We start from the raw sequence: 24,084 nt of genomic DNA, 5'->3' as shown, positions 1-24,084 counted from the left end.
AGCGCGTTACAAACCACGGAGAAACTAAAAAGCAAAAAATAATAAACCTTTGAATTCAGATTTCTTATCGTATTGCAATAGTCTAAACATCCAAATTATAAACAAATCAATTATTTTTGTAGTCGGTACCAGACCTGTTCGTCGCCTTGCTATTGCCTGTTTGCCCCACCCAACCATACACAGGCTGGTACCGACTCCAAAAATAATTGATTTGTTTATAATTTGGATGTTTAGATTATTGCAATACGATAAGAAATCTGAATTCAAAGGTTTATTATTTTTTGCTTTTTAGTTTCTCCGTGTTTTGTAACGCGCTTATTTTTGAAGGCGGTTTTATTTTTTTGTTAAAAAAGTTTATTTATTTGTTGATGTTTAGTGGTTCTTATTGATATTATATGTATCAGTCCGAATATATGTACACGAGTGAAAGAATTATCCTTTAACTCCTAACCATTGAGGAGTTGACCTTCCATCATCAGCTCAGCCACATAAAATTAGTACCATCAGGCGTAAATACTGGTTTACCTTTGAAAAATACACTAAAAACATTATATGTACCTATAACATTTGAAGAGTTCCCTCGATTTCTCCAGGATCCCATCATCAGACCCTGACTTGGTGCCAATGGGACCATCTCGGGGTTATACCCGTTCGATCAAAAAAAAAATTGAAAATCGGTCCATAATTCTCGGAGATATCGAGGAACATACATACAAAAAAAAACATTCAGTCGAATTGAGAACCTCCTCCTTTTTTGAAGTCGGTTAAAAAATTTAAAAACGCATTAAAACTGTACCTCTTGCTAACACTGACAGTGCTTGCTGACAGTTATAAAGGTGTACTCGTAAATGTCATTTAATTGTTTAAATATGTAACTAATATTTTTTATATTATATGTACCTATATAAGTAGTGTAATTTACATATCTGCTAACTAGAGACTCATACCTGCAGACAAACTGTAGATGCAGCTTTGGGATGCAAGAATATGTAATTGATAATAACAATAATAAATAAAAGACTAAACTCATAGAGATATCTGCATTTTACATAACCAGGGACCCGCTGTGACCTCCGAATATTTTGCCCCAACCACGGAAAACCTTAAAATGACACCTCTTTGACACAACAAACGCCGTGTCATTTTATCACTCATATTGTACGGTAAAGCCTCATAAACTTGTATACATCTTCGTCTTACTTCAAGTGCAAAATTGTATACATACTTTTGACGTAACACTTACACGCGTGACGTAACTGGAAAACGCACGGAACCACTATCGGTTTCGAAATATGAAAGTGGTGGTCAGCTCACATGTTGAAACGTCATAAACGCTGCGTCCTTGAAAGAGAAAGTTGGGTCTTAAAAACTTAAGCTTTAAGTTTATATTGAATTGGCAAAATGACGTCATTAATTCTTTTCGAAAGTTACTCTAGGTCGTGGTGAATGGAAACGCACACATATGCAATTAGCAAATTACGGTCAGACGCATTGAAAGTTCTACTTACTGTTAAAGTTAATAGATATCAAATTTCAATGTGTGGTGTTTGAAAGATACTTCTAAACGATTTTAAAATTCGAACGCAAGGAACGAGTTCGTGGCCGGTCGAAAATGAATCATGTCTGTGAATCATAAGAAAGGAATGTATTCCTTAATGGTATGTCATTAGGGTGTATTATGGATTAGGTTGATTATTAACTTACGACCTTCTAATAGCAGTGAAAGTTTTAGTGCGGATATCATATGTTCCTGAGCTCAGTTTGGCGGCAAAACTTGGCACTGACAGTTTAGTTTTTTAAATCAACTTTTTAAAGACATTTTTTAATTCAACTTTTTAAATAACTACTTGTGAGAAATGAGTTTGGTTGTGTGATATTTAAGTTATAAATGTTAAAATGGTTGTGAAATCGTTGGTTTTCCTGTGTCTACTTTCATTGGGTGAGTTCGCGTAATAATCATAATTGATTAGTTTACTGGTTCTTGTAAATAGCTAGTTCTCGTAATCAATTTAGAAGTCGTCATATTAAATCACGTAGGTGTCGTGGAGAAACCATATACCTTCAAATCAAGGGTGAACAGGGGCATTTTCTAAATTTATGCCCCCCCAATTAACGTAAGTTGTTAACAATAACCTAACCACAAAATCAAAATTTTGAAAAAACCCCCGACCGCGACATAGTACCTAGACCGATTTTCATGAACCATGGCTAAGAACACTCCCGACTAACTTAGCTTTCGGTTCATCCGTTCGAGAGCTACGATGCCACAGACAGACACACACACAGACAGACAGATAAACAGACAGACACGTCAAACTTATAACACCCCGTCGTTTTTGCGTCGGGGGTTAAAAACCGCCCAATGTATGCAATAAAGAAGAATTACTAAGCACATGTAATGTCATGTTTATGTATGTATTGTTAAATTTTACCTTCTGATTAGCAGAAACGTCTGCAAATGGATGCCACTAGGCTAAGAATAAATTTAAAAGTGGAAAATGTCTGCCTTGGGTGAGACTTGAACTCACGAACACTGGATCGATACTCCAGCGCTCTGCCAACTGAGCTACCGACTTCAACCAAGCCAGCGAAATTTTCTACTACTAGGATCCAAAGGCCGTGAGTTCAAGTTTCACTCAAGGCAGACATTTTCCACTTTTAAATGTATTGTTAATGCTTGGCACTTTATACAATCGTTACGTAATGAATCATAATACTCATAATGAGTACAGTACAGGTCATGGGCGACCAGCACTCACGTGTACATTGTATGTACTCATCATCATCCTCCTCGCGTTATCCCGGCATTTGCCACGGCTCATGGGAGCATGGGGTCCGCTTTGACAACTAATCCCAAGATTTGGCATAGGCATTAGTTTTACGAAAGCGACTGCCATCTGACCTTCCAACCCGAAGGGTAACTAGGCCTTATTGGAATTAGTCCGGTTCTCTCACGATGTTTTCCGTCACCGAAAAGCGACTGGCAAATATCAAATGACATTTCGCAGATATGTTCAGAAAAACTCGTTGGTACGAGCCGGGGTTCGAAAGACGCACGCTCTTACCGCTAGGCCACCAGCGCTTTTTTTACATACATACTATCAGCTGCAAAATTGCATGGAGAAATTATGAATGAATTCATTAATAAATGAATAAATGTACATAGTAGGCACTAGGCCACACGTTTACAATAGCTTGCCGGGATTTTCCTTGTTATTGATTTTTAACCCCCGACGCAAAAACGACGGGGTGTTATAGTTTTGACGTGTCTGTCTGTCTGTCTGTTTGTGTGTGTGTCTGTCTGTGACATCGTAGCTTCCGAACGGATGAACCGATTTAGATTAAGTTTTTTTTTGTTTGAAAGCTGAGTTAGTCGTGAGTGTTCTTAGCCATGTTTCATGATAATCGGCCCACTATGTCGCGGCCAGGGGTTTTTTTTAATTTTAATTGTAGGTACAATAATATTCCTTAAATAGGAAGTGTTTTTAGGAAGTGTAATATTCCTTAAATAGGTAGGAATTTATTTACAATGATTGATGTTAAACTACTTGGAACCCTCGTGTAGTGACGGGTTAAGAATTTCACCACCCCCCTTTCGTCCCGTGGGTGTCGCAGAAGTCGGCTGTGGGATATGAGTTAAATTGTGGTGTAGGCGAGAGGCTGGCAACCTGTCACTGCAATGTCACAATTTGGATTTCTTTCAACCCCTTTTTGTCAAGAGTGGCACTGAAACTTAGTAGTTCATGTGCTCTGCCTACCCCTTTATGGGATACAGGCGTGATTATACAAGGTGCTCGCGAGGCACCCGCATAACTTGAACCACGCGTTTCTGAGGCCAAAAGAAAGAAAAAATGTTATTTGAATTTTAAAATTTTTCACGAAAAGAATTTTTTTTGTTTTTTTTTTGGACGTATTTTCACATAAAAAGTATTTTTTATCCCTAAAGTTGGCAATTAAAATGAGTTTCTTAATTTATTTTTCTAAAAACCATTTTTTTTTTAAGTTTTTCTTGTCACATTTTGACATCTATCAATGACGACTGTGAGACTATGCTCCACAATTGCGCATCAGCGCCATTAAGAAGACCTTTTGTACTGAGTAACAATAAGGAAATGTTTTTTTTAATTGGAAATATTTCTGAAACTAGACGAAATCTAGAAAACTTTATATGACATTTTAGTCTTAAAATGTGACCAAGAATATGCCGTTAAAGTTATATGGGTTCCTCGCGAGCACCTTGTATGTAGGTGTGTATGTATGTAACTACTTGGAATGTAGTATTCGTACCTCCTTGATCCCAACTAGTTGGCCAACAGCGGGTCAAGTTGCGCAATGCAACATACAAGTATTGACTAGATGTGTAAATTGCAATTTACTATGTATGAATTATGAATCAAACAGCACGGGAAGCATGGTCGCGCGATAGACGATTAAATATCAGGCCGTCCCTATCGCACTTACAAATAGTGCGATAGGGACGGCCTGCTATTTTATCGTCTATCGCGCGACCATGCTTCCCGTGCTGGTATTTACAATACAATACAATACTCTTTATTGAACACCTCACATAGTTTACAAGTAATACACAAGAAACAAAACAAATTAAACAGAGGTAACAACAGGCGGTCTTATCGCTTAAGAGCGATCTCTTCCAGACAACCTTTGGGTACTGGAGTTAATATAATCAGAATATGAATATGAATATGAATATGAATATATGGTAGGTGGCTCTAGAAATATGAGAAGTAGAATTTAAATACAACCAAACAACACAAAACACTCATTCAAATAGACATACATAGAGTATTGTAAGTACTGGTATTTTGTAAAGAACAAGAGGTACCTTACATAAATATTGAAAAAAAAAACCATTCATATAGTGGACTAATTCCCATCAAACATGGCTAAGAACACTCCCGACTAATTCAGCTTTCAAACAAACAACTCAATAGTGTTGTGTTCCTGCCGGTGAGTAAGGCTGCCAGAGCTCAACGAGGGTGCGGTGTGCTGATGACGGGAGAACTTACGGAACTGACTTATTCCGTCTATTGTCCTTTGAGTCGTCGGCAGCCCGAACCCTCCTTGGAACTTGTGCACTCCTTTTTACTGTGTATTTAACACAGCAAAAGGGAATGTACAAGTTTCTAATGGGGTGGCAACGCGCGTGTGACACTCTTTGAGTTTAGGGCGTCCATAGGTTACGGTGACCGCTTTCCATCAGGCGGGCCGTACGCTTGTTTGCCACCGACGTAGTATTAAAAAAAAAACGAAATCTAAATCGGTTCAGTCCGTTCCAAAATATCATTTGTATTATTCGTAAACCGTTATAAATTTCGTTCAGTGTTTCGGTTATGGTTCTTTATTTCGTTCCCTAAAAGAACGGTTTATTAGAGTAACGTTTAAATGAACGAACATAATTATTTCGGTTATTACCAGTATTAGAAAAGAACAGATTTCGCCTTAGTAGCTTCCGAACGAATGAACCAGTCCGAGTGTGCTGCAGGGCAATCATGGTCGCGCGATAAATGATAAAACATCGGGCCGTCCCTATCGCACTATTTGTAAGTGCGATAGGGACGGCCCGATGATTGCCTGCCTGGAAACAATTTATAAAAACCTATGTTAAATTGCAAACGGGACTTAATCGCGTATTTACTATGTTTTAAACACTGACCTCCGACGTTTCAAGGACGGCATTGTCCCCGTGGTCTCGGAGCAGACTGGCTGAAGTTGACATCAACATCTTCTAGCTGTACGAGTTTTTCGAACTACCCGCACTTGGTCCTGACTACCCACTTGAACAGTTTGTGCACTAGGGATGTCACCTTGTCGACACACAACACTCATGATACACATCTCATCCACATGGAACGGTCATTAGTAAATGCAAGAAGAAACAATTATCGCAGGTTGAAAAACCGAATATCGCGATTAAGTCCTGGGGGCCGATTTTTGAGTCCCACTGTCACTAAAATACCGGTTGAAAACGGTGAATTGCCTATTATTTTCAGTGACAATTTTCTGAATTCGAACGCGAGACTCAAAAATCGGCCCCCTGTTTGCAATTTAAAATGTATGTAAAACTCGTGAAAGTTTAAATCAGTGTAAACCTATGTGTTTATATGTTTCAGGATATGGCTCCGTTATTATCCCGGAGGAATTGCCCTCACTACTCTCAGTGGCCTACTCCAACATCCCACCAATCAAGAAAGGTAGGGGAGACTTGCCATTCGTACCACCTCAGTGTCGCCCGAAACATCGACACAGATAACAATACAATACAATACTCTTTATTGCACACCTCACATAGTTTACGTAATACACAAGAAACAAAACAAATTAAACAGAGGTAACAACAGGCGGTCTTATCGCTTAAGAGCGATCTCTTCCAGACAACCTTTGGGTACTGGAGTTAATATAATCAGAATATATGGTAGGTGGCTCTAAAAATATGAGTAGAATTTAAATACAACCAAACAACACAAAACACTAATTCAAATAGACATACATAAATAAGTATAACCATAAACATACATAAACATACACACATAAATATATATATAAAAAGGTTTATATTCATAGAGTAACAAACAACAGTGTCATTCATAAAATCTAAGGAAGGGAAAGATAGTAAGTATTCTTTAAGGTTTGTCAGATTCGGCTCTTGTCGACCAAAAGTTTTTTTTTTTTAATATTGGGGACACCTTACACAGACCAACTTGGCCCCAAACTAAGCAAAGCTTGTACTATGGGTGCTAAACGACGATATAATACTTAGATAGATAAATACCTCTACATACTTATATATAGAGATGGGCCGAATATTCGGTATTCGGCAAATTCGGCAAGTTTTTAATTATTCGTATTCGGCCGAATTATTCGGTTGGATTGCCGAATATTTACCGAATAAACAAAGTAAATAATTAATGAAAATCTTACGTATTCCATTGGATAATAAGCTCCCATTTTAGTAGTTTTTTAAGGAACTGCTAAAAAAGAGAAAACTATGCGTCAAAAGATAAATACAATTGTTTTTTAAAAAAGGAAAAAAAAACCGTAGCCATAGTTGGAAGAATTCAGAGTTGTTTTAACTAAGTCTTAGTAATCCACTTAATCATAAAAACATAGTTGTAATAACATATGTAACGATTATCAATCATTTAATAGTTTTAATTAATCCCCTTAAAAAACATGGCGAAACCGAATATTCGGCCGAATGTTCGGTTCAGTAAGAGCTAAACCGAATGCTCGGCCGAATATTCGTATTCGGCAAAGTCCATATTCGGCCCATCTCTACAGTTATACAATACATAGAAAACGTCCATGACTCAGGAACAAATATCTGTGCTCATCACACAAATAAATGCCATTACCGGGATTTGAACCCAGGACCGCGGCTTAGCAGGCAGTGTCACTACCGACTGAGCCAGAAAAGTCGCTCGTTATAGTTGTACATGCGTTCGGCTGCGTTCAGCGAAGACGAGCTAGCTATTACCATACTTCGGACACTGGCGATCAAATATACGAAAGAGGCGCGTTCCTAGCACACAGTCTAAGCTCGTGTAGGTGAACGCGTACCATGCTTGTATGAGTGAAATATGACAGGTCGACTGTTCGCGTTTTTGACAGGCGGTAATTGTGAGGCAAGCGAGAGGGGGTGGGCGGCGCTCTCAGCGGGGAGCGGGAGTGGCCATACTGTACGATAGTACTCTTTATTATACTGTGCTTAGGGGCCACTTGCACCAACAGGGTGTGTTCCTGTCGGTAAGTAAGGCTGCCAGAGCTCAACGAGGGTGCGGTGAGCTGATGACGGGAGGACTTACGGAACTAACTTGTTCCGTCTATTGTCCTTTGAGTCGTCGGCAACCCGAACCCTCCTTAGAACTTGTACACTCCTTTTTGCTGTGTACTTAACACAGCAAAAGGGAGTGTACAAGTTTCTAATGGGGTGGCAACGCGCATGTGACACTGTTTGAGTTGCAGGCGTCCATAGGTTACGGTGACCGTTTTACATCAGGCGGGCCGTATGCTTGTTTGCCACCGACGTAGTATAAAAAAAAAAAATGGAGGGTTAACCCACCATTTTATATGGAACTAGCTTTAGGCCGCGGCTTCGCCCGCTTTAAATTCGAAAATTGTGGTGTGCTCCCTACAAACACCTCCCATTTTAGGGAAGTGGGGAAGAAAGAGACAAAAAGTAGCCTACGTCACTCTCCATCCCTTCAACTATATCCACTTCAAAATCAACTATATCCACTTCAATTCGTCGCTCTCTATCACGACTACTTTAGCGAACGTTTATAAATAAGGGGGTAAATAAACAAATATATAGAATGTGATGATTTTAGTAAATAAAAGTTAGTTTTAGAATAATTTTATATTAAACTTGTTTTGTACGGTAAGACAATAACACTGTTTTGATAACTACCCGCCTCCCACTGGTGAAGTAGTGGAAAGACGGGGGTTAAAACCAGCTGTTGGGATGGACGAGCGGCAGTTGCTATCGGGCATTGGTCGAGGGTAGGGTATGCAAAAACCGGTTAATTTAAAAAACCGGTTAATAACCGAACCTTTTCCTTCAAAACCGGTTAACCGGTTATAAACCGGTTTTGAGATTTTTTAGTAAATGGCCGTACTACGCAATAATTACCATTACATTTAAGAATTCTGATGTTGATGATATCGTAGCAGGTATTACTTGTACGATGAAGATCATTTTTATCCAGTTTTTGGAAGTTTTGTAAAATGCGGAAATTGCTAAAAAGGGCTTGAGTGGTTTGACTGTGATTTGTCAGTTTTGCGTTTTCTAGGCATGTCACGAAGGTCTACAGCTCCCAGAGCCACTAGTAATACAAGCAATTGAAGAAGACCAAGATCTCCATTTGTAAGAAAACCAAGATCTCCATTTTACCTTTCTTTTAAAAAATATAGTTTGAAATATACAGTAGACTCCGGTTACAACGACGCTCAAGGGACCGCTGATATTACGTCGTACTAACCGGATGTCGTACAAAACGAATTTCAATTCTTTTAAATAAAAGTAATATCTACACATCACTATTACTAAAACATTTCAATCAATAGGTGTATTTACAGGGTATGATTATCATAGTATTAAGCCTTAAATTCATGAATTTTTCTTTTAACGAGATATGAATATATGTAATAGACAATGGTTTTCTAACTCTGGGAAAAAAAATAAAAAAATATTTAAGACCGATTTTTATACTAAATCAGTGTTAGAAGTTAAATAGGCCAAATCTTATTTATATAAATATATCGTTATTGGTAAGTTTTATTTAAAAAAAAATTACTACTATTAAAAAGGTACACTATTTGTGAAACCCCTATGATAAATGTTTAAACATAAACTAATTACTAACTTAGAAAAAAACAGCCTAAATCACATACTAAAAATCGCCATCATCCTGTTTTTTACACTTTTCCGCCATTTAATCTTAATCCTTTAATAATAAATAGTAAATCATTATATTATTTAATTTATTTAATCGTTTATTAAATAGTAATAAATAATGAATAATAATTCAGCAATAAATGTGATTGTGGATAGCTACATATCGAGCCACGGGCCATCAAATATATGATGCATATATACATCACCATGCATTTAAGGGTTAATACCTTATTATATTGTTACTTGTTTAGTTATAAAAAGTAATTTTAGTATGCGTGCTTGCTCATTAAAGCTAGTTAATACGCAATCGAAAAATAAAAATTTGGTTCTATTTAGCTTATAAGATTAAACCCGAGGCGAACAAATTGTTAAAATTTTAAAACTAATGCTCCAAAAAGTTACATGGCCATAATGTAATCTTGCTACTTGTTGTAGGCAAGACAGGGGGCCGTGCTCGGGCGGAAGTAGCTTTGTTTCCTTAATTTACTACATAGTAAAACTAAAAACGTTGTCGCTCGTCGTTGCAACCGGACTTGACGGACGGATTTTGTGTAAAATGTGTCGTAAAAAGCGGCTGGTCGTTAAAATCGGAGTCGTAATAAACGGATGTACTTTCATACTATCACATATGAAAACCAAATAAATACCTGTGCTTACGTCGTTGTAAGAGGTTGGACGTTAGGTCTATGCGGAGTCGTAATATACTAACCGGACTCTACTGTATAAAATGTATATTTGAGTGGACTCGGGACTAATTTTTAAAATAAAATCATTACAGATAATAATGTTGTCAATGAAAAGTGATAAATAAATGTTTATTACTACAAAACATTAAATAATTACGTATTTTTGACCCTTTTTATGCCTAATTTAACAAATTTTGAGAAATAAATATAGTTTCGGTTATTAACCGGTTAGAGAATATAAAAACCGGTTTTTAACCGAGGCCAAAATGTCTCGGTTAACCGGTTTTTCGGTTAACCGGTTAACCGGTTTGCATACCCTAGTCGAGGGCAAGTGCTGCTGGCTAGTGTAGATACTAAAATTCCACAGTTCAAGTTTAGAAATTCTGTTACAAGTTCTAGATTGAGTGTCAATATTGTAGAATGATAGTTCTGTATTTGAGAAGTAATATTTAATGTAAACATGTTAACTACAAGACATACGGACAGATTACGGGTGTCCGTATGTCATAGCCATTTTATTAAAATAATATTAAGGTTGTTATTTGTAATTGAAATGTAAATTAATAGTCATAGTAGCGTAATGTAATAAACTGTATTGAATGTGAATACTGAGTTTTTATTAAAACATAGATTTTACAACTAGGGAACGAATCAATTTTTTTTTTCAAGTAGTCACACTACTATATATGAATTACTAGCTTTTGTCTGCGGCTTTGCTCGCGTTAGAGACAAAAAGTAGCCTATGTCACTCTCCATCCCTTCAACTATACCCACTTAAAAAATCAGGTAAATTCGTCGCTCCGTTACGCCGTGAAAGACGGACAAACAAACAGACACACACTTTCCCATTATGGATTTGACAGATGACATGACACCCCACTAACCCCAAGTTAAGTGGTTGGTGCAAGTGAGTCTTATTATTCATGTCATCATCCTCCTTGCGTTATTCCGGCATTTGCCACGGCTCATCGGAGCCTGGGGTCCGCTTTGACAACTAATCCCAAGATTTGGCGCAGGCACTTTTACGAAAGCGACTGCCATCTGACCTTCCAACCCGAAGGGTAACTAGAACTTATTGGAAAAATTTCCTTCACCGAAAAGCGACTGGCACATATCCAATGACATTTCGCACATAAGTTCCGAAAAACTCATTGGTGTGAGCCGGGGTTCGAACCCGCGACCTCCGGAACGAAAGTCGCACGCACTTACCGCTAGGCTACCAGCGCTTGATCGAAGAATTCATGTATTTTCATAATATTTAAAGAGTTATTAAATATTGCCTGTGTGGTGACGGGTTAAGAATTTCACCACTGACCACCCCCTTTCTTCCCGTGGGTGTCGTAGAAGGCGACTATGGGATATGGGTTAAATTGTGGCGTAGGCGAGAGGCTGGCAACCTGTCACTGCAATGTCACAGTTTCGTTTTCTTTCAACCCCTTATTTGCCAAGAGTGGCACTGAAGCTTTAGTAGTTTCATGTGTTCTGCCTACCCCTTTATGGGATACAGGCGTGATTGTATGTGTGTTGATTGTATGTGTATTATTATCTTTCCAGGGACGGACTCGCGAGTCGGGTTCGGCTTCGCATTTGGGAATCACGCAGACTTCCAAGTAATGTTCGAACTGGGTCCTCAGACCAACACTGCCCCGCTAAGTAAGTGCCTACCTGCTTTCATAATTAGGTATTTTACTAAAGGTATCATAAAAAAATGCTATTAGTTTCGTTTTCTTTTAACCCCTTATTTGCCAAGAGTGGCCCTGAAGCTTTAGTAGTTTCATATGCTCTGCCTACCCCTTTATGGGATACAGGCGTGATTGTATGTATGTATGTATGTATCATAAAAAGGTGGAGGGGGGGAGGCCGTACGGTGTGCATGTCAAACAATTGAAGCTCATACAAGTCAGTGTAATGACTCTAGCGACAATCACGCGTAAACTATCAGTACTGCTACTTGTCAATAGATGTCGCGACTACCGAAGAGTTAGTTAACTAGACTCATTAATTTTTACCCCGCAAAAACGACGGGGTGTTATAAGTTTGACGTGTCTGTCTGTCTGTCTGTCTGTCCGTCTGTCTGTCTGTCTGTCTGTCTGTCTGTCTGTCCGTCTGTCCGTCTGTCTGTCTATCTGTCTGTCTGTCTGTCTGTCTGTCTGTTTGTCTGTCTGTGTGTGTCTGTCTGTGGCATCGTAGCTCCTGAACGGATGAACCGATTTCGATTTAGTTTTTTTTATTTGAAAGCTGTGTTAGTCGGGAGTGTTCTTAGCCATGTTTCATGAAAATCGGTCCACTAGGTCGCGGTCGGGGGTTTTTTCAAAATTTTAATTTTGTGGTTAGGTTATTAGCTAATATCACACTAATATTAACAATAGTATTAATCAATATTCTGTTTTCAATTCCTTCTGCCTGTAATATAAGTTGTAAACTGTTCTAATATTAAATTTTTGGCAGACGAGACACTGTTGACAACTAGTATCGAGTAGTGGTACTGATAATTCACGCTATTTGACGCGTGATTGTCGCTAGATGTCACTTAACTATGCCTGAAAAGAAAAGAAAAGAAAAAGAAAAATCTTTATTGATAACAATTGTTATATGTCCATATTTTGTTCCATACTATTTATGTCTCTATGTATATGTCATGCGTTTATCATCATTTATAAATCAATCAATCTACCTAATACACTTACTACATACATATCCAAATCGTTAAAATACAACATTAAATTGTAAGTGGAATGTCAAAAAACTCATCATAATTGTAGAACATCTTCTCAAGGAGCCATTTTTTAATTTTTAATTTGAAAGTTTCTGTGGAAGCTGCATTTCTAATGTAATCGGGTAATCGATTGTAGACTGTGGGTCCGAAGCAGTAAATCGACTTCGCCGACTTTGCGAGTGTGTGTCGCTCCGCCACCAGCCGATCCCCGTGCTTGTTACTGCGCAGGGGGTATCTGGCGTTCATACCTCTGCGTTGAAACTTATCTAGATTGGTGTGTGTGAACGCCGCTACCTGCTGTATCAGCATACAAGGCAGAGGTAGAATTTGGAACTCTATGAAAAGCTCCCGGGCAGGAGCGTCGTTCGGCTTACCTGCCATGCCGCGGAGTGCTCGCTTTTGCATTGAGAAAACACGATACCAATCCGCGGCACGAGCCCAGAGCTCCACGCCATACGTCAGCACGGAGTGGACCGTCGCGAAGTAGCATTCGCGGACCGCGGCCCTACCAGCGGTGCGCGCCAGTCGACGCAGTGCGTAACAGGCGCGACCGAGGCGACTACACATCTCGTCAATGTGCCTCTCCCATGTGAGCGCACTGTCGAGGTGGAAGCCCAGCAAGCGTGTGCAGGACGCGTGCTGTATAGGGGCATCATCCGCACACACTCGTAGGTTCTCACTAAGATGCCCGTTTAGTTTTATTGTCATAAAACACGTTTTATTTTTGTTTAGTGCAAGTCCGTTTGCCTTGAACCACTCATTTAGCTGCCGTACAACGTTATTTAGTGCAGTTTCGAGCTGTACAAATAACCCGCATTTACTGATGTATGTTACAACTCTTCCCTTAATCATTCCTCTATTGTGTTTGTCTTAATTCTCTCTATTCTTATATCGTAATTCTTTATATTTTCAGCTGGAGCTTCGGGCAGCAGCAACGCGAAACGGCAAGCGCCGTCACCACCAAAACTCACCAAAAACCGAGAAAAGGTATGAGGCTCATAATATTTCTTAAATTACAACTAGGGAACAAATCAAATTATTTTAATGAATATTTTTGATTTGTTCTTTTTTCAAGTAGTCACACTACTATTTATAAATTATAAATTGAAATAGATATCATACACGAAAGAAAAAACGACAAGGCCCACTGGTGGCCGAGCCGGGGATCGAACCCGGGTCTTCAGCTTACGCGGCTAACGTCTTTACCACTAGACCTTGCAGTGGCAGTGGGCCTTGTCGTTTTTTCTTTCGTGTATGATATCTATTTCAATTTATTTCTGTAATTTTTTATTGATATATAACATAATAAAACATTAGGGACATAAATTTATTTCTTAAATTAGTTACTTATTGTGGGATTGCAGTGACATGTTGCCAGCCTCTCGTCTACTCCATTATATATTAACCCATATCCTATAGTCGACTTCTACAACACCATGCCTAAATGTTAACTGGTAGAGAATGCTACGTATTTAACATTAAGTCCGTCTTTGTACTATAAGTTTTTATTTTTTTATTTACAATAAAGATTGACTCCCTTTCATACACACTATAGGTACCAGGGATGTTGCGGAGGCAGATTTTTTGACATCCGCGGATGCGGATGCAGATGCGGATTTTTCAAGTCCCACATCTGCAGATGCGGATGCGGATGCGAATGTGAGGATAGGCACTTACTCAGGCATATTAAAAACACAAAATTTGATCAAAGAAGTTATATTTATTCAAAAAAATAACCTTTCATATTTAAAAATCTTAGAAATTAAGATAAAGGTGGGCCAACGATACTAAAAATCATAGAATTCTATGAAATAAGGGTGGATTCTTGTTGATGTTTGCAACTTTGCAATAGGCGCAACCCGCGATCCACGAATCACAGACGTGTAACGAGACTCGTATTGGCCAATGGTGAATTTACCGTGCACGTGGGCCGCGTCTAAGTCGTTCCTGTACCGACCTGTTCAACATCCGCATCATGCGAATGCTCCGTATTGATTTTTGCGGAGGCGGATGCGGATGCGGATTTTGAAAATGATGCGGAAGTTCCGCGCGTGCGGATGCGGATGCGAATATCCGCAACATCCCTGATAGGTACTATCACTTGCTATCACTAAAGTTAACAAGCCGATCATTTTTTGTCCCTTTCTATCACACCAACTTTAGTGAACGTTTATAAATAAGGGGGTAAATAAACAAATAGATAGATTTTCTTAAAGCCGATTGTCAACTTTTTCTAAAAAATGCCAAAAATTCCAGCTCCTCCAAACCGAAGCCGGCAGCTATCTCCAAAACTGGGCATCAGCCATGCGAAGGCCTGGAAGACCATTGCAAGCGTCCACGGAACTGCCGAGCCTTGAGGATTCCGTGGTGGAACTGATCAAGAATAGCAAGGGAGAGTACGAGATACATCAGCCGAGGCCTGACCATATTCCAGTTGAGGTAAGAAGAAACGTTTTTAGGGTTCCGTAGTCAACCATGTCTGTCTATCCGTCCGTCCGCGGATAATCTCAGTAACCGTAAGCACTAGAAAGCTGAAATTTGGTACCAATATGTATATCAATCACGCCAACAAAGTGCAGAAATAAAAAATGGAAACAATGGTACGGCCACGCTCAGTGTAGGGTTCCGTAGTTTTCCGTATTTTTCTCAAAAACTACTGAACCTATCAAGTTCAAAACAATTTTCCTAGAAAGTCTTTATAAAGTTCCACTTTTGTGATTTTTTTTATATTTTTTAAACATATGGTTCAAAAGTTAGAGGGGGGGGACGCACTTTTTTTTCCTTTAGGAGCGATTATTTCCGAAAATATTAATATTATCAAAAAACGATCTTAGTAAACCCTTATTTATTTTTAAATACCTATCCAACAATGTATCACATGTAGGGGTTGGAATGAAAAAAAAATATCAGCCCCCACTTTGCATGTAGGGGGGGGGGTACCCCAGTAAAACATTTTTTTCCATTTTTTATTTTTGCACTTTGTTGGCGTGATTGATACACATATTGGTACCAAATATCAGCTTTCTAGTGCTAATGGTTACTGAGATTATCCGCGGACGGACGGACGGACGGACGGACAGACAGACATGGCGAAACTATAAGGGTTCCTAGTTGACTACGGAACCCTAAAAACGATCTTAGTAAACCCTTATTCATTTTTAAATACCTATCCAACAATATATCACACGTTGGGGTTGGAATGAAAAAAATATCAGCCCCCACTTTAAATGTAGGGGGGGTACCCTAATAAAATGATCGGTTTTTTTCATGCTTTTTTTCATAATTCTGAATAAAAAAACATATGTTTTTTTTTCTATTTGCAACCCTAGTCGTTACTAGATACAAAGACGTGGCCTACGATGGAGTTAGCTCGCCCAGAAGATGCCTGTTCACCCTTGACTTTTTATCTTTCAGGTTATGGACGAGTTGAAAAGGCTATACGGACAGAAGAAAGAGGAAGCCAAGAAGATGACGGAGAAGGCTAAAGAAAAGAAGAGAAGCGACGCAGAAATTAAGAAGATCACAGAAGACTTGTCTAATGTAGACTTAGATTAGTTTTGTAAGGGAATTGGGCGAATCAACTTTTTGACCGACTCAAATCTCTCCGCACATCCTTAACATAGTTGTAAAATTACATCCTTAAAAAATGAATTTTATTGGTATTTTTTACTTTACCCTGTATATTAAAACATAACCCTAACTGTTAGATCCAATAAACTGAAACTTTGTTCATTAGAAGTTCGATTTCTTTGTAACTCCGGAGACATTTTGAGTAACGCCAGAGACACTAAAAATGTCGGTTAAAAAGTTGATTCGCCCAATTAGGAAGTTCAAAGTTGTACTTATGGGTCTAAAAATGGTTTGATATACACATAGTCATTCGTGAGACTAGAATATTATAAGTACTAAGGCTGTATACTTAGTAAAGAATCGGTCACTATCTATTTTAGTAAACAAAAAAGTTTTTTGGAATTTCAACAGTTCCTTGCTTGCTTTCCGATGCGTTTCTAAAAACCCCCACTCGATGGGGATACGACGTTTCATAACAGAGTTCCTATGACCACCTTTCTGCTCCATCATCAGATCAGCTCCATGATGCCATAATATTGCATTGTCACATGATTTACATAGTGTGCAAAATTTCAGCTCAATCGGAAACCGGGAAGTGGGTCAAATTTAGCTTCTACGTTTTGACCCAAACTAAGTAACATACTAACAAGGCAAGTTAAATAAAAGCTTTATGTCATATCATAATATTTTTAAATTTCAGGAGACGTAGTCAAGGTGTCGTTTACAGACACACACGATTGCCACTTTGGCTAGTCCACTAGTTACAAGATTGGTAAATACAAGGTGTTTCAATGAAATACTATTTTTTGTAAGATTATCAATAAACTTTTCTAGGTAGACAGGGGTGTAGAAATTGTAGAAAACGGTGTCATTTTAATTATTAGAATTTTATACTTGTAAATAAAAATGTTTATAATTTTTAATATTCCTATTTGTTTTACTATGATTACCTACTTTATAGGCCATGATCTGGGGCCCATTTCTCGAAGCTACAAGTTACAATTTGCAAGAGGTGATCAATGTCTAATATGACAAGTTGGAAAGAGACTTCCGCTTGTAACTTGTAGTTTTCAGTTTTTCGCTTTATAGACACTTATTATTGTTATGCCTGGGAGCACTGTCTGTCCGCAGCTCGGCCTGTGGCCTTCGCTAGTTAGTTATTATTATTATTATTGTTTGTTATAGTGGGCCTTTGTGTGTCACGTCGACCAAGAGAGATCTATTGTGACGGCCCTTTGTGGTTAGATAACCTTACTTATGCCCGCTGAATCCAGGAAATTCCAGATTCTTTGGGCTGTAAGGTCTTGTACCTCATAGGGTTGCAGTACCTGCCGCCCTAAGTAGATACTTCTCTTTGACATTAGTGGACCGCAGGAACAAAGGATGTGCATCGCTAGTTAGTTACGTCCCCACCTCAATAGCGGTGGTCCACACAACGTTTCACGTTATCCTTCGCGGCTGTGTCCCTGACGCAGCCTACCTTAATTTTTTAAGTCGTAATAAAATATGGTAGTATTTTTTTCGGTTAATTGGACAGTAATAATATAAAATAGACTTTAAAAAAGGGCCAAGTAGCTTATATATGCGATTTCCAATTTTTTTTCGCGATTTCATTGCACTGGTCCCATTATAATAATTCATTATGCGAAGTATGGTCCTTTTTACTTCACCCTGTTTATGTGCCTATGGAAATGTGATGAGCAAATATTACTGACCTGTAGAATATAATAATCTGAAGGTTTAGGCGTTATCGTTTCAAATCTCTGGGAAATTACTTGGGCCATTTTTAACCCCCGACGCAAAAACGACGGGGTGTTATAAATTTGATGTGTCTGTCTGTGTGTGTGTCTATGTGTTGGTAAAGTCTGGCTAACGAAAATTGATCCCGCTAAAAAGAGGCAATTTAATTGGAATTGGCAAAAACTTGGAACTGGCAACACATTGATTACATGGATTTATTTTTTAACTCCCAACGCAAAAACGACGGGGTGTTATAAGTTCGACGTGTCTGTCTGTCTGTGTGTGTGTCTGTCTGTGGCATCGTAGCTCCCGAACGGATGGACCGATTTCAATTTAGTTTTTATTTGTCCGAAAGCTGAGTTAATCGGGAGTGTTCTTAGCCATGTTTCAAGAAGATCGGTCCACTATGTCGCGGTCGGGGGTTTTTTCAAAATTTTAATTTTGTGGTTAGCTTATTTGTACATGGATATTTTTTACGAGATTCATATTCAGAATCGCGAGGTCTTTCGATCCTGATAGCCGCAGAGGGCGGAATTGCTCATGGCAAAAATCAAACGTCAATCGAGTTGCAACGTTAAATTTTATCGACTATCGATTGAACTGAAATTATCAGTATATTGAGTTGTTTTCATCGTAAGTAAGACGAGGATACTTCTTTATCCATTTGTTGACTGTTTTTCGTTTTAGATTAACCATTTTCTTTCAAACGTTTTTGCAAGAGGACTAGTGACAAAAATGGTATTCAAATGTTATACAATTTACTTTTAATCTAGTCAAAGAGGTCAAAATCAAATGGTCGAATAGCTAATCAGAGGTCAAATAAAGGCAGAAATTTAAAAGGTGACTGTTTTTATCGATAGCTGAAAATGTCGATAAAATTTAACGTTCCAACTCTATTGACGTTTGATTTTTGCCATGAGCAATTCCGCCCTCTGCGTGATAGGACAAAAAATGTCCCATGATTTCCATACATTTTTCAAACCTTCCATTCCGTTACCGCCATGAAAAAATGGTAACGGAATGGGAAAAAAACCTTGGGACACTTTTTTTTCTCCTATTAGGCTTGAAAGAGCTCGCAATTCTGAGTGGAAACCACATAAAATTATCCAAATCAAAAAAAATGTGGGGGGGACAACTTATAGACAATAACAAAATATGGATTTGAAAAAAATGGCCCACTTATGCTCACTAGATTTTTCATGTGGGGGTTTTTGGGGGTGATAACTACAAAATTAAAATGTTTGAAAAAACCCCCGACACAGGTGCCCGATTTTCATTGAAACATGGCTAAGAACACTCCCGACTAATTCAGCTTTCAAAAAAAAAAACTAAATCTAAATTCGTTCATCCGTTCGGGAGCTACGATGCCACAGACAGACACACACACAGACAGACACGTCGAACTTATAGCACCCAGTCGTTTTTGCGTCGGGGATTACAAAATAAATCCATGTAATCAATGTGTTGCCAGTTCCAATTTTTTGCCAATTCCAATTAAATTGCCTCGTTTTTGCGGGATCAACTCTCGTTAGACCGTTTTCACATTATCCGATCCGATATCGGATGTCGGAAGGATTTCAATAGAAAAAATTCAAGATGGCGCCTGTAATGTATAGGAGTTCGGTCCGACATCCGATATCGGATCGGAAAATGTGAAAACGCACTTAGCCAGACCCTACCAATATATAATACTACCGGAATAGAAGCCTTAAAAGCATAGCTATTAATAAATTGTTAATACATACAAATTGAATGGCGATCATACAAAACAACTAGGAAGTAATAAGTATGATGGTTGCGACTAAGAAGCTTTTAGGCCTATTAGTTATGTTTAATTTTGTGCGGGACAAGCCATAAGCGGTAGCGGGTAATCTTAGGTACCTAAATATATACCTACGAGTATTAAAGTTAGAATCAGGAAAAACGGATGTATTGTCAATTACACACCAACACACACACACACACACACACACACACACACACACACACACACACACACACACACACACACACACACACACACACACACACACACACACACAATGTGCCACCTACGTAGTATAAAAAATTTTGTCAATTATAGCCAGAAATCCCATTTTTTTGCGTCATCTCATCTCATACTAAATGTCATCAAAATGACGTAAGTCACTTAAAAGTCGGAAATCCGTGCGATCTCTGAGCTCTGTGACACGATAGGTCCTGTAACGGTATCAAATCATTTTAATAGAGAATATACTCGTTAAACTAATGTACTTATAAGTATTCAAGATCGGGTGAGGAATGCCGAGATCCGTCGTCGCACCAAGGTGCAAGACGTGGGTTTCGTCATTACCAAACTAAAATGGAGTTGGGCGGGACATGTTGCTAGGCGGAGTGATGGCAGATGGACTAAAATGTTAACAGAATGGTGGCTGCTCACAGATGTAAGAAGTGCTTGGCATCCGTTAGCTAGTTGGGTGGACGACATCCGGGAAATTGCGGGTCACAACTGGATGAGACTAGCTCAGGACCGGGACAAGTGGCGTACTAGAAGAGAGGTAGTGGGTGATAAAGGGCTGATTTGATGATGATGATGAAGTATACAATATTTTCTACTATCTGTGCCCTAGATAAATGTGTGTAATGTAGTGTATATGTAGTATATCGTAATGCGAACGACTAAAGAAGAAAACGCTACATCCTATGACTTGCACCCGTCCCTTTCTAATCCTCTTACGTCTAATAGACACGTCACTGTCACAGAGGATGAGGCTCAAGTATCCATAGGCTATAGATTTATAGATACAAAATAGCTTGGCAAATACAATACAATGTATAATGTATGAAGAAAGAGACAAAAGAGACGTTAGAAAGAGACAAAAAGTAGCCTATGTCACTCTCCATCCCTTCAACTATCTCCACTTAAAATAATCTAACCACAAAATTAAAATTTTGAAAAAACCCCCGACTTTGACATAGTAGACCGATTTTCATGAAACATGGCTAAGAACACTCCCGACTAACTCAGCTTTCAGACAAAAAAAAAACTAAATCTAAATCGGTTCATCCGTTCGGGAGATACGATGCCACAGACAGACACACACAGACAGACAGACAAACAGACAAACAGATAGACAGACAGACAGACAAACACACAGACAGACACGTCAAACTTATAACACCCCTTAGTTTTTACGTCGGGGGTTAAAAAATAAAAACACGCAAAAATATTTTGGGAAAATATGATTTCGAACACTTCCAGGCTGCGAACAGCGCCATCTAGTTTTAAGCCTAAAAGACATACATTTCAGGGGTACGCTTTTTTGTATGGCCTTTTTCTGTCCTTGTATTATATTGTACTTGGTGTCTATAAATTATTTGTCAGTATATCTAAAGGAGCTAACGTGAATCATTAATCAGTAAAACTTGACATTTCTTAGGTTTAAAAAGTCACAAATAATGAAATCATATCGCAGTAAACGTTCAAATCATTAAACACGACACTGATTGCCCTAAAACCACCAAATTACATGTAAAAGTGGGATGCAAACCATTTTCCCATTACTAAGGAGGGGTCACTAAAAACCCCACCCAGACCTAAAAACTGAGGCGGGCCCAAATTGTATTATTTTCACCAATACTTTACCACCCCCCAAATTCATAAACACTTTTATTCAATTCTAATAGAATCTACTTTTAAATAACTTTAAGTTTCTGAACTGAAATGTAACTTTGTAATTTCATCCAAGCGCTTGCGCATTGCAAACTTATCTTTTCCGTTTCCAAACGATTTTTAAACTTTATTACATTTATCTTAAAGTTATGTTTCGTGTAACATGTAGTTTGACAGTTGCAAATGGCGGTTGTGTTTCAGTTGTAGAGGTTCAGGTTTTAAGAAATGATTAAGTCCATAGTTTGTTGTGTTCGCTGTGTTTTTTGGCGCGCGTTTCTGGGCAGTTGGATGGTCCACTATGTCGCAGATATTTGGGGACTAGGATGTACGAAGAGTTTAAAACCACGATACAAAAACATTTAGAAAAAAATACCCCGACACAGTGGACCGATTTTCACGAAGCATGGCTAAGAACACTCCCGACTAATTCAGCTTTCAAACAAAAAAAACTAAATAAAAAACTGGTCATCCGTTCGGGAGCTACGATACCACACACAGACACACACAGACAGACAAACAAACAGACAGACAAACAAACAGACAGACTGACACGTCAAACTTATAACACCCAGTCATTTTTACATCAGGAGTTAAAATTTGTAAGTATGTAAAAGCTTTAAAAAATGTGTCCACTACTCCACAAGTCCACACTGCTTCCTCATAGCAGGGAGGAAAAGTGCCATTTTGCTCCCTCCTAGCAGGGAAGATAATATTTTGAAAAAACCTCCGACCGCGACATAGTAGACCGATTTTCATGAAACATGGCTAAGAACACTCCCGACTAACTCAGCTTTCAGACAAAAAAAAACTAAATCTAAATCGGTTCATCCGTTCGGGAGCTACGATGCCACAGACAGACACACACACAGACAGACAGACAGACACGTCAAAGTTATAACACCCCGTCGTTTTTGCGTCGGGGGTTCAAAACACGAAAATCACCATATGTATGCCTTTTAGGTTTGCGGAGTTCCCTCGATTTCTCCAGGATCCCATCATCAGAACTTGGTTCTGATAAAAATGAAACCAATCTGTATGCATAATCAAAGAGAATATAGTCTTCTAGAGCGCTACGGTCTAAGTCAATTGTGTAACGGACTACGTGAATTGCTTGGCTGTCGCTAGATGACTCTAGCAGTTCTTTTTCATGGAGTTACGTCCTTTTGCCTCAAATCATTTTGAGTTTCTGCTGCTTTGACAGTTTCGGAATTCACAAGCATTCATTAAGTTGCGATAGCTTTATAGCCAACTAATTATATAAGTCTTTGGCATAATATACATTCAATCAAAAAAATATTTCATCACGGAGATATCGTGGAACAAACGCACAACCCAAGATTTGGGGGGGCGGTTAAAAATGCCGCATCCACCAACTATGCGCCTGCGCGCGCGCGGTACAAATTACAGAGCATTTAACGGTAAGAGGGATTTTTCGCGTGTTTTTTCCAAAAGAGGGCGCCGTTTTTCATGCGCGGGAGTAATAGCGGGGATTTTGGACATATTGCGGAATGTATAATGTTGAAATGTTGTAAAAGGTGGATAGTCGGACTAAGCTATGTTGGCAATGATCCATACTAATATTAATATCTGGGCGACCGAGCTTCGCTCGGTTCTATTTTAATATATCACGTCTTTAGATAAAAAAAAAAACTCTTATATATACAAAAACAAAAAAAAGACAAAAAACAAAAACTTAATTTCTGGCCGGGATTCGAAACCCTGACACCTACGATCTATCTGCGTGCATTAGACCGACCTCGTACGACTGAGCTAAGCGGAATCGATGCGCGCGCGGCGAAATTAACGACCATATTTTACGTTAACTAACGCGAAAGAAAAACTCATGAAAAATCGAAAATTCGCGTTTTCCGGGGTCTAAGGCTACGCTAGATCGATTTTTCACCCCCGAAAACCCCCACATAACAAATTTCAGCGAAATCGTTAGAGCGGTTTCCGAGATCGTCGGTATATATAAATAAATAAATAAATATACAAGAATTGCTCGTTTAAAAGTATAAGATAAGATAAGATACATGGGGAAGTGTGTGTGTCTGTTTGTTTGTCCGTTTTTCACGGCAAAACGGAGCGACGAATTGACGTGATTTTTTAAGTGGAGATAGTTGAAGGGATGGAGAGTGACATAGGCTACTTTTTGTCTCTTTCTAACCCCCCCACTTCCCTAAAATGGGGGGGTGGAAGTTTGTATGGAGCATTCCGCAATTTTCGAATTTAACGCGAGAGAAGTCGCGGGCGAAAGCTAGTTTTTATATCGTAGTTTTATTGTAGCTAGTCTGTGTGTGTGTGT

The 24,084-nt window shown here is 38.7% G+C and overlaps 2 protein-coding genes across 4 annotated transcripts in view; one reads left to right on the top strand and one right to left on the bottom strand.

Annotated features, from left to right (window-relative positions):
- The window catches only part of LOC125240264 (probable pseudouridine-5'-phosphatase), a 37,081-nt gene extending 36,103 nt beyond the window's left edge, over positions 1-978 (bottom strand). The window contains exon 1 of the mRNA XM_048148118.1: positions 948-978. The gene's annotated coding sequence lies outside the window, so the exon portion shown is untranslated. The remainder of the gene's footprint in view (positions 1-947) is intronic.
- A 797-nt stretch (positions 979-1,775) lies between these two features.
- On the top strand, positions 1,776-16,946 carry LOC125240362. Of its 3 annotated transcripts, none has more exons than XM_048148269.1 (7): positions 1,776-1,939; positions 6,132-6,212; positions 11,656-11,754; positions 13,731-13,804; positions 15,074-15,256; positions 16,232-16,384; positions 16,639-16,946. In XM_048148269.1, exons 1-6 carry the CDS (start codon positions 1,897-1,899, stop codon positions 16,370-16,372), a joined length of 621 nt encoding a protein of 206 aa, XP_048004226.1. In that variant the 5' UTR covers positions 1,776-1,896; the 3' UTR covers positions 16,373-16,384; positions 16,639-16,946. The 3 variants fall into 3 exon arrangements, with proteins under 3 accessions (XP_048004226.1, XP_048004225.1, XP_048004224.1); XM_048148268.1 differs by having other exon boundaries at positions 16,232-16,389; positions 16,643-16,946; XM_048148267.1 differs by having other exon boundaries at positions 16,232-16,946.
- The last annotated feature ends 7,138 nt before the right edge of the window (positions 16,947-24,084 follow it).

The sequence above is a fragment of the Leguminivora glycinivorella genome, chromosome 27, assembly GCF_023078275.1.
Source record: "Leguminivora glycinivorella isolate SPB_JAAS2020 chromosome 27, LegGlyc_1.1, whole genome shotgun sequence".
Taxonomy (NCBI): domain Eukaryota; kingdom Metazoa; phylum Arthropoda; class Insecta; order Lepidoptera; family Tortricidae; genus Leguminivora; species Leguminivora glycinivorella.
Note: the sequence above shows the minus strand (reverse complement) of the source record. Positions and strands in the feature narration are given on the sequence as shown.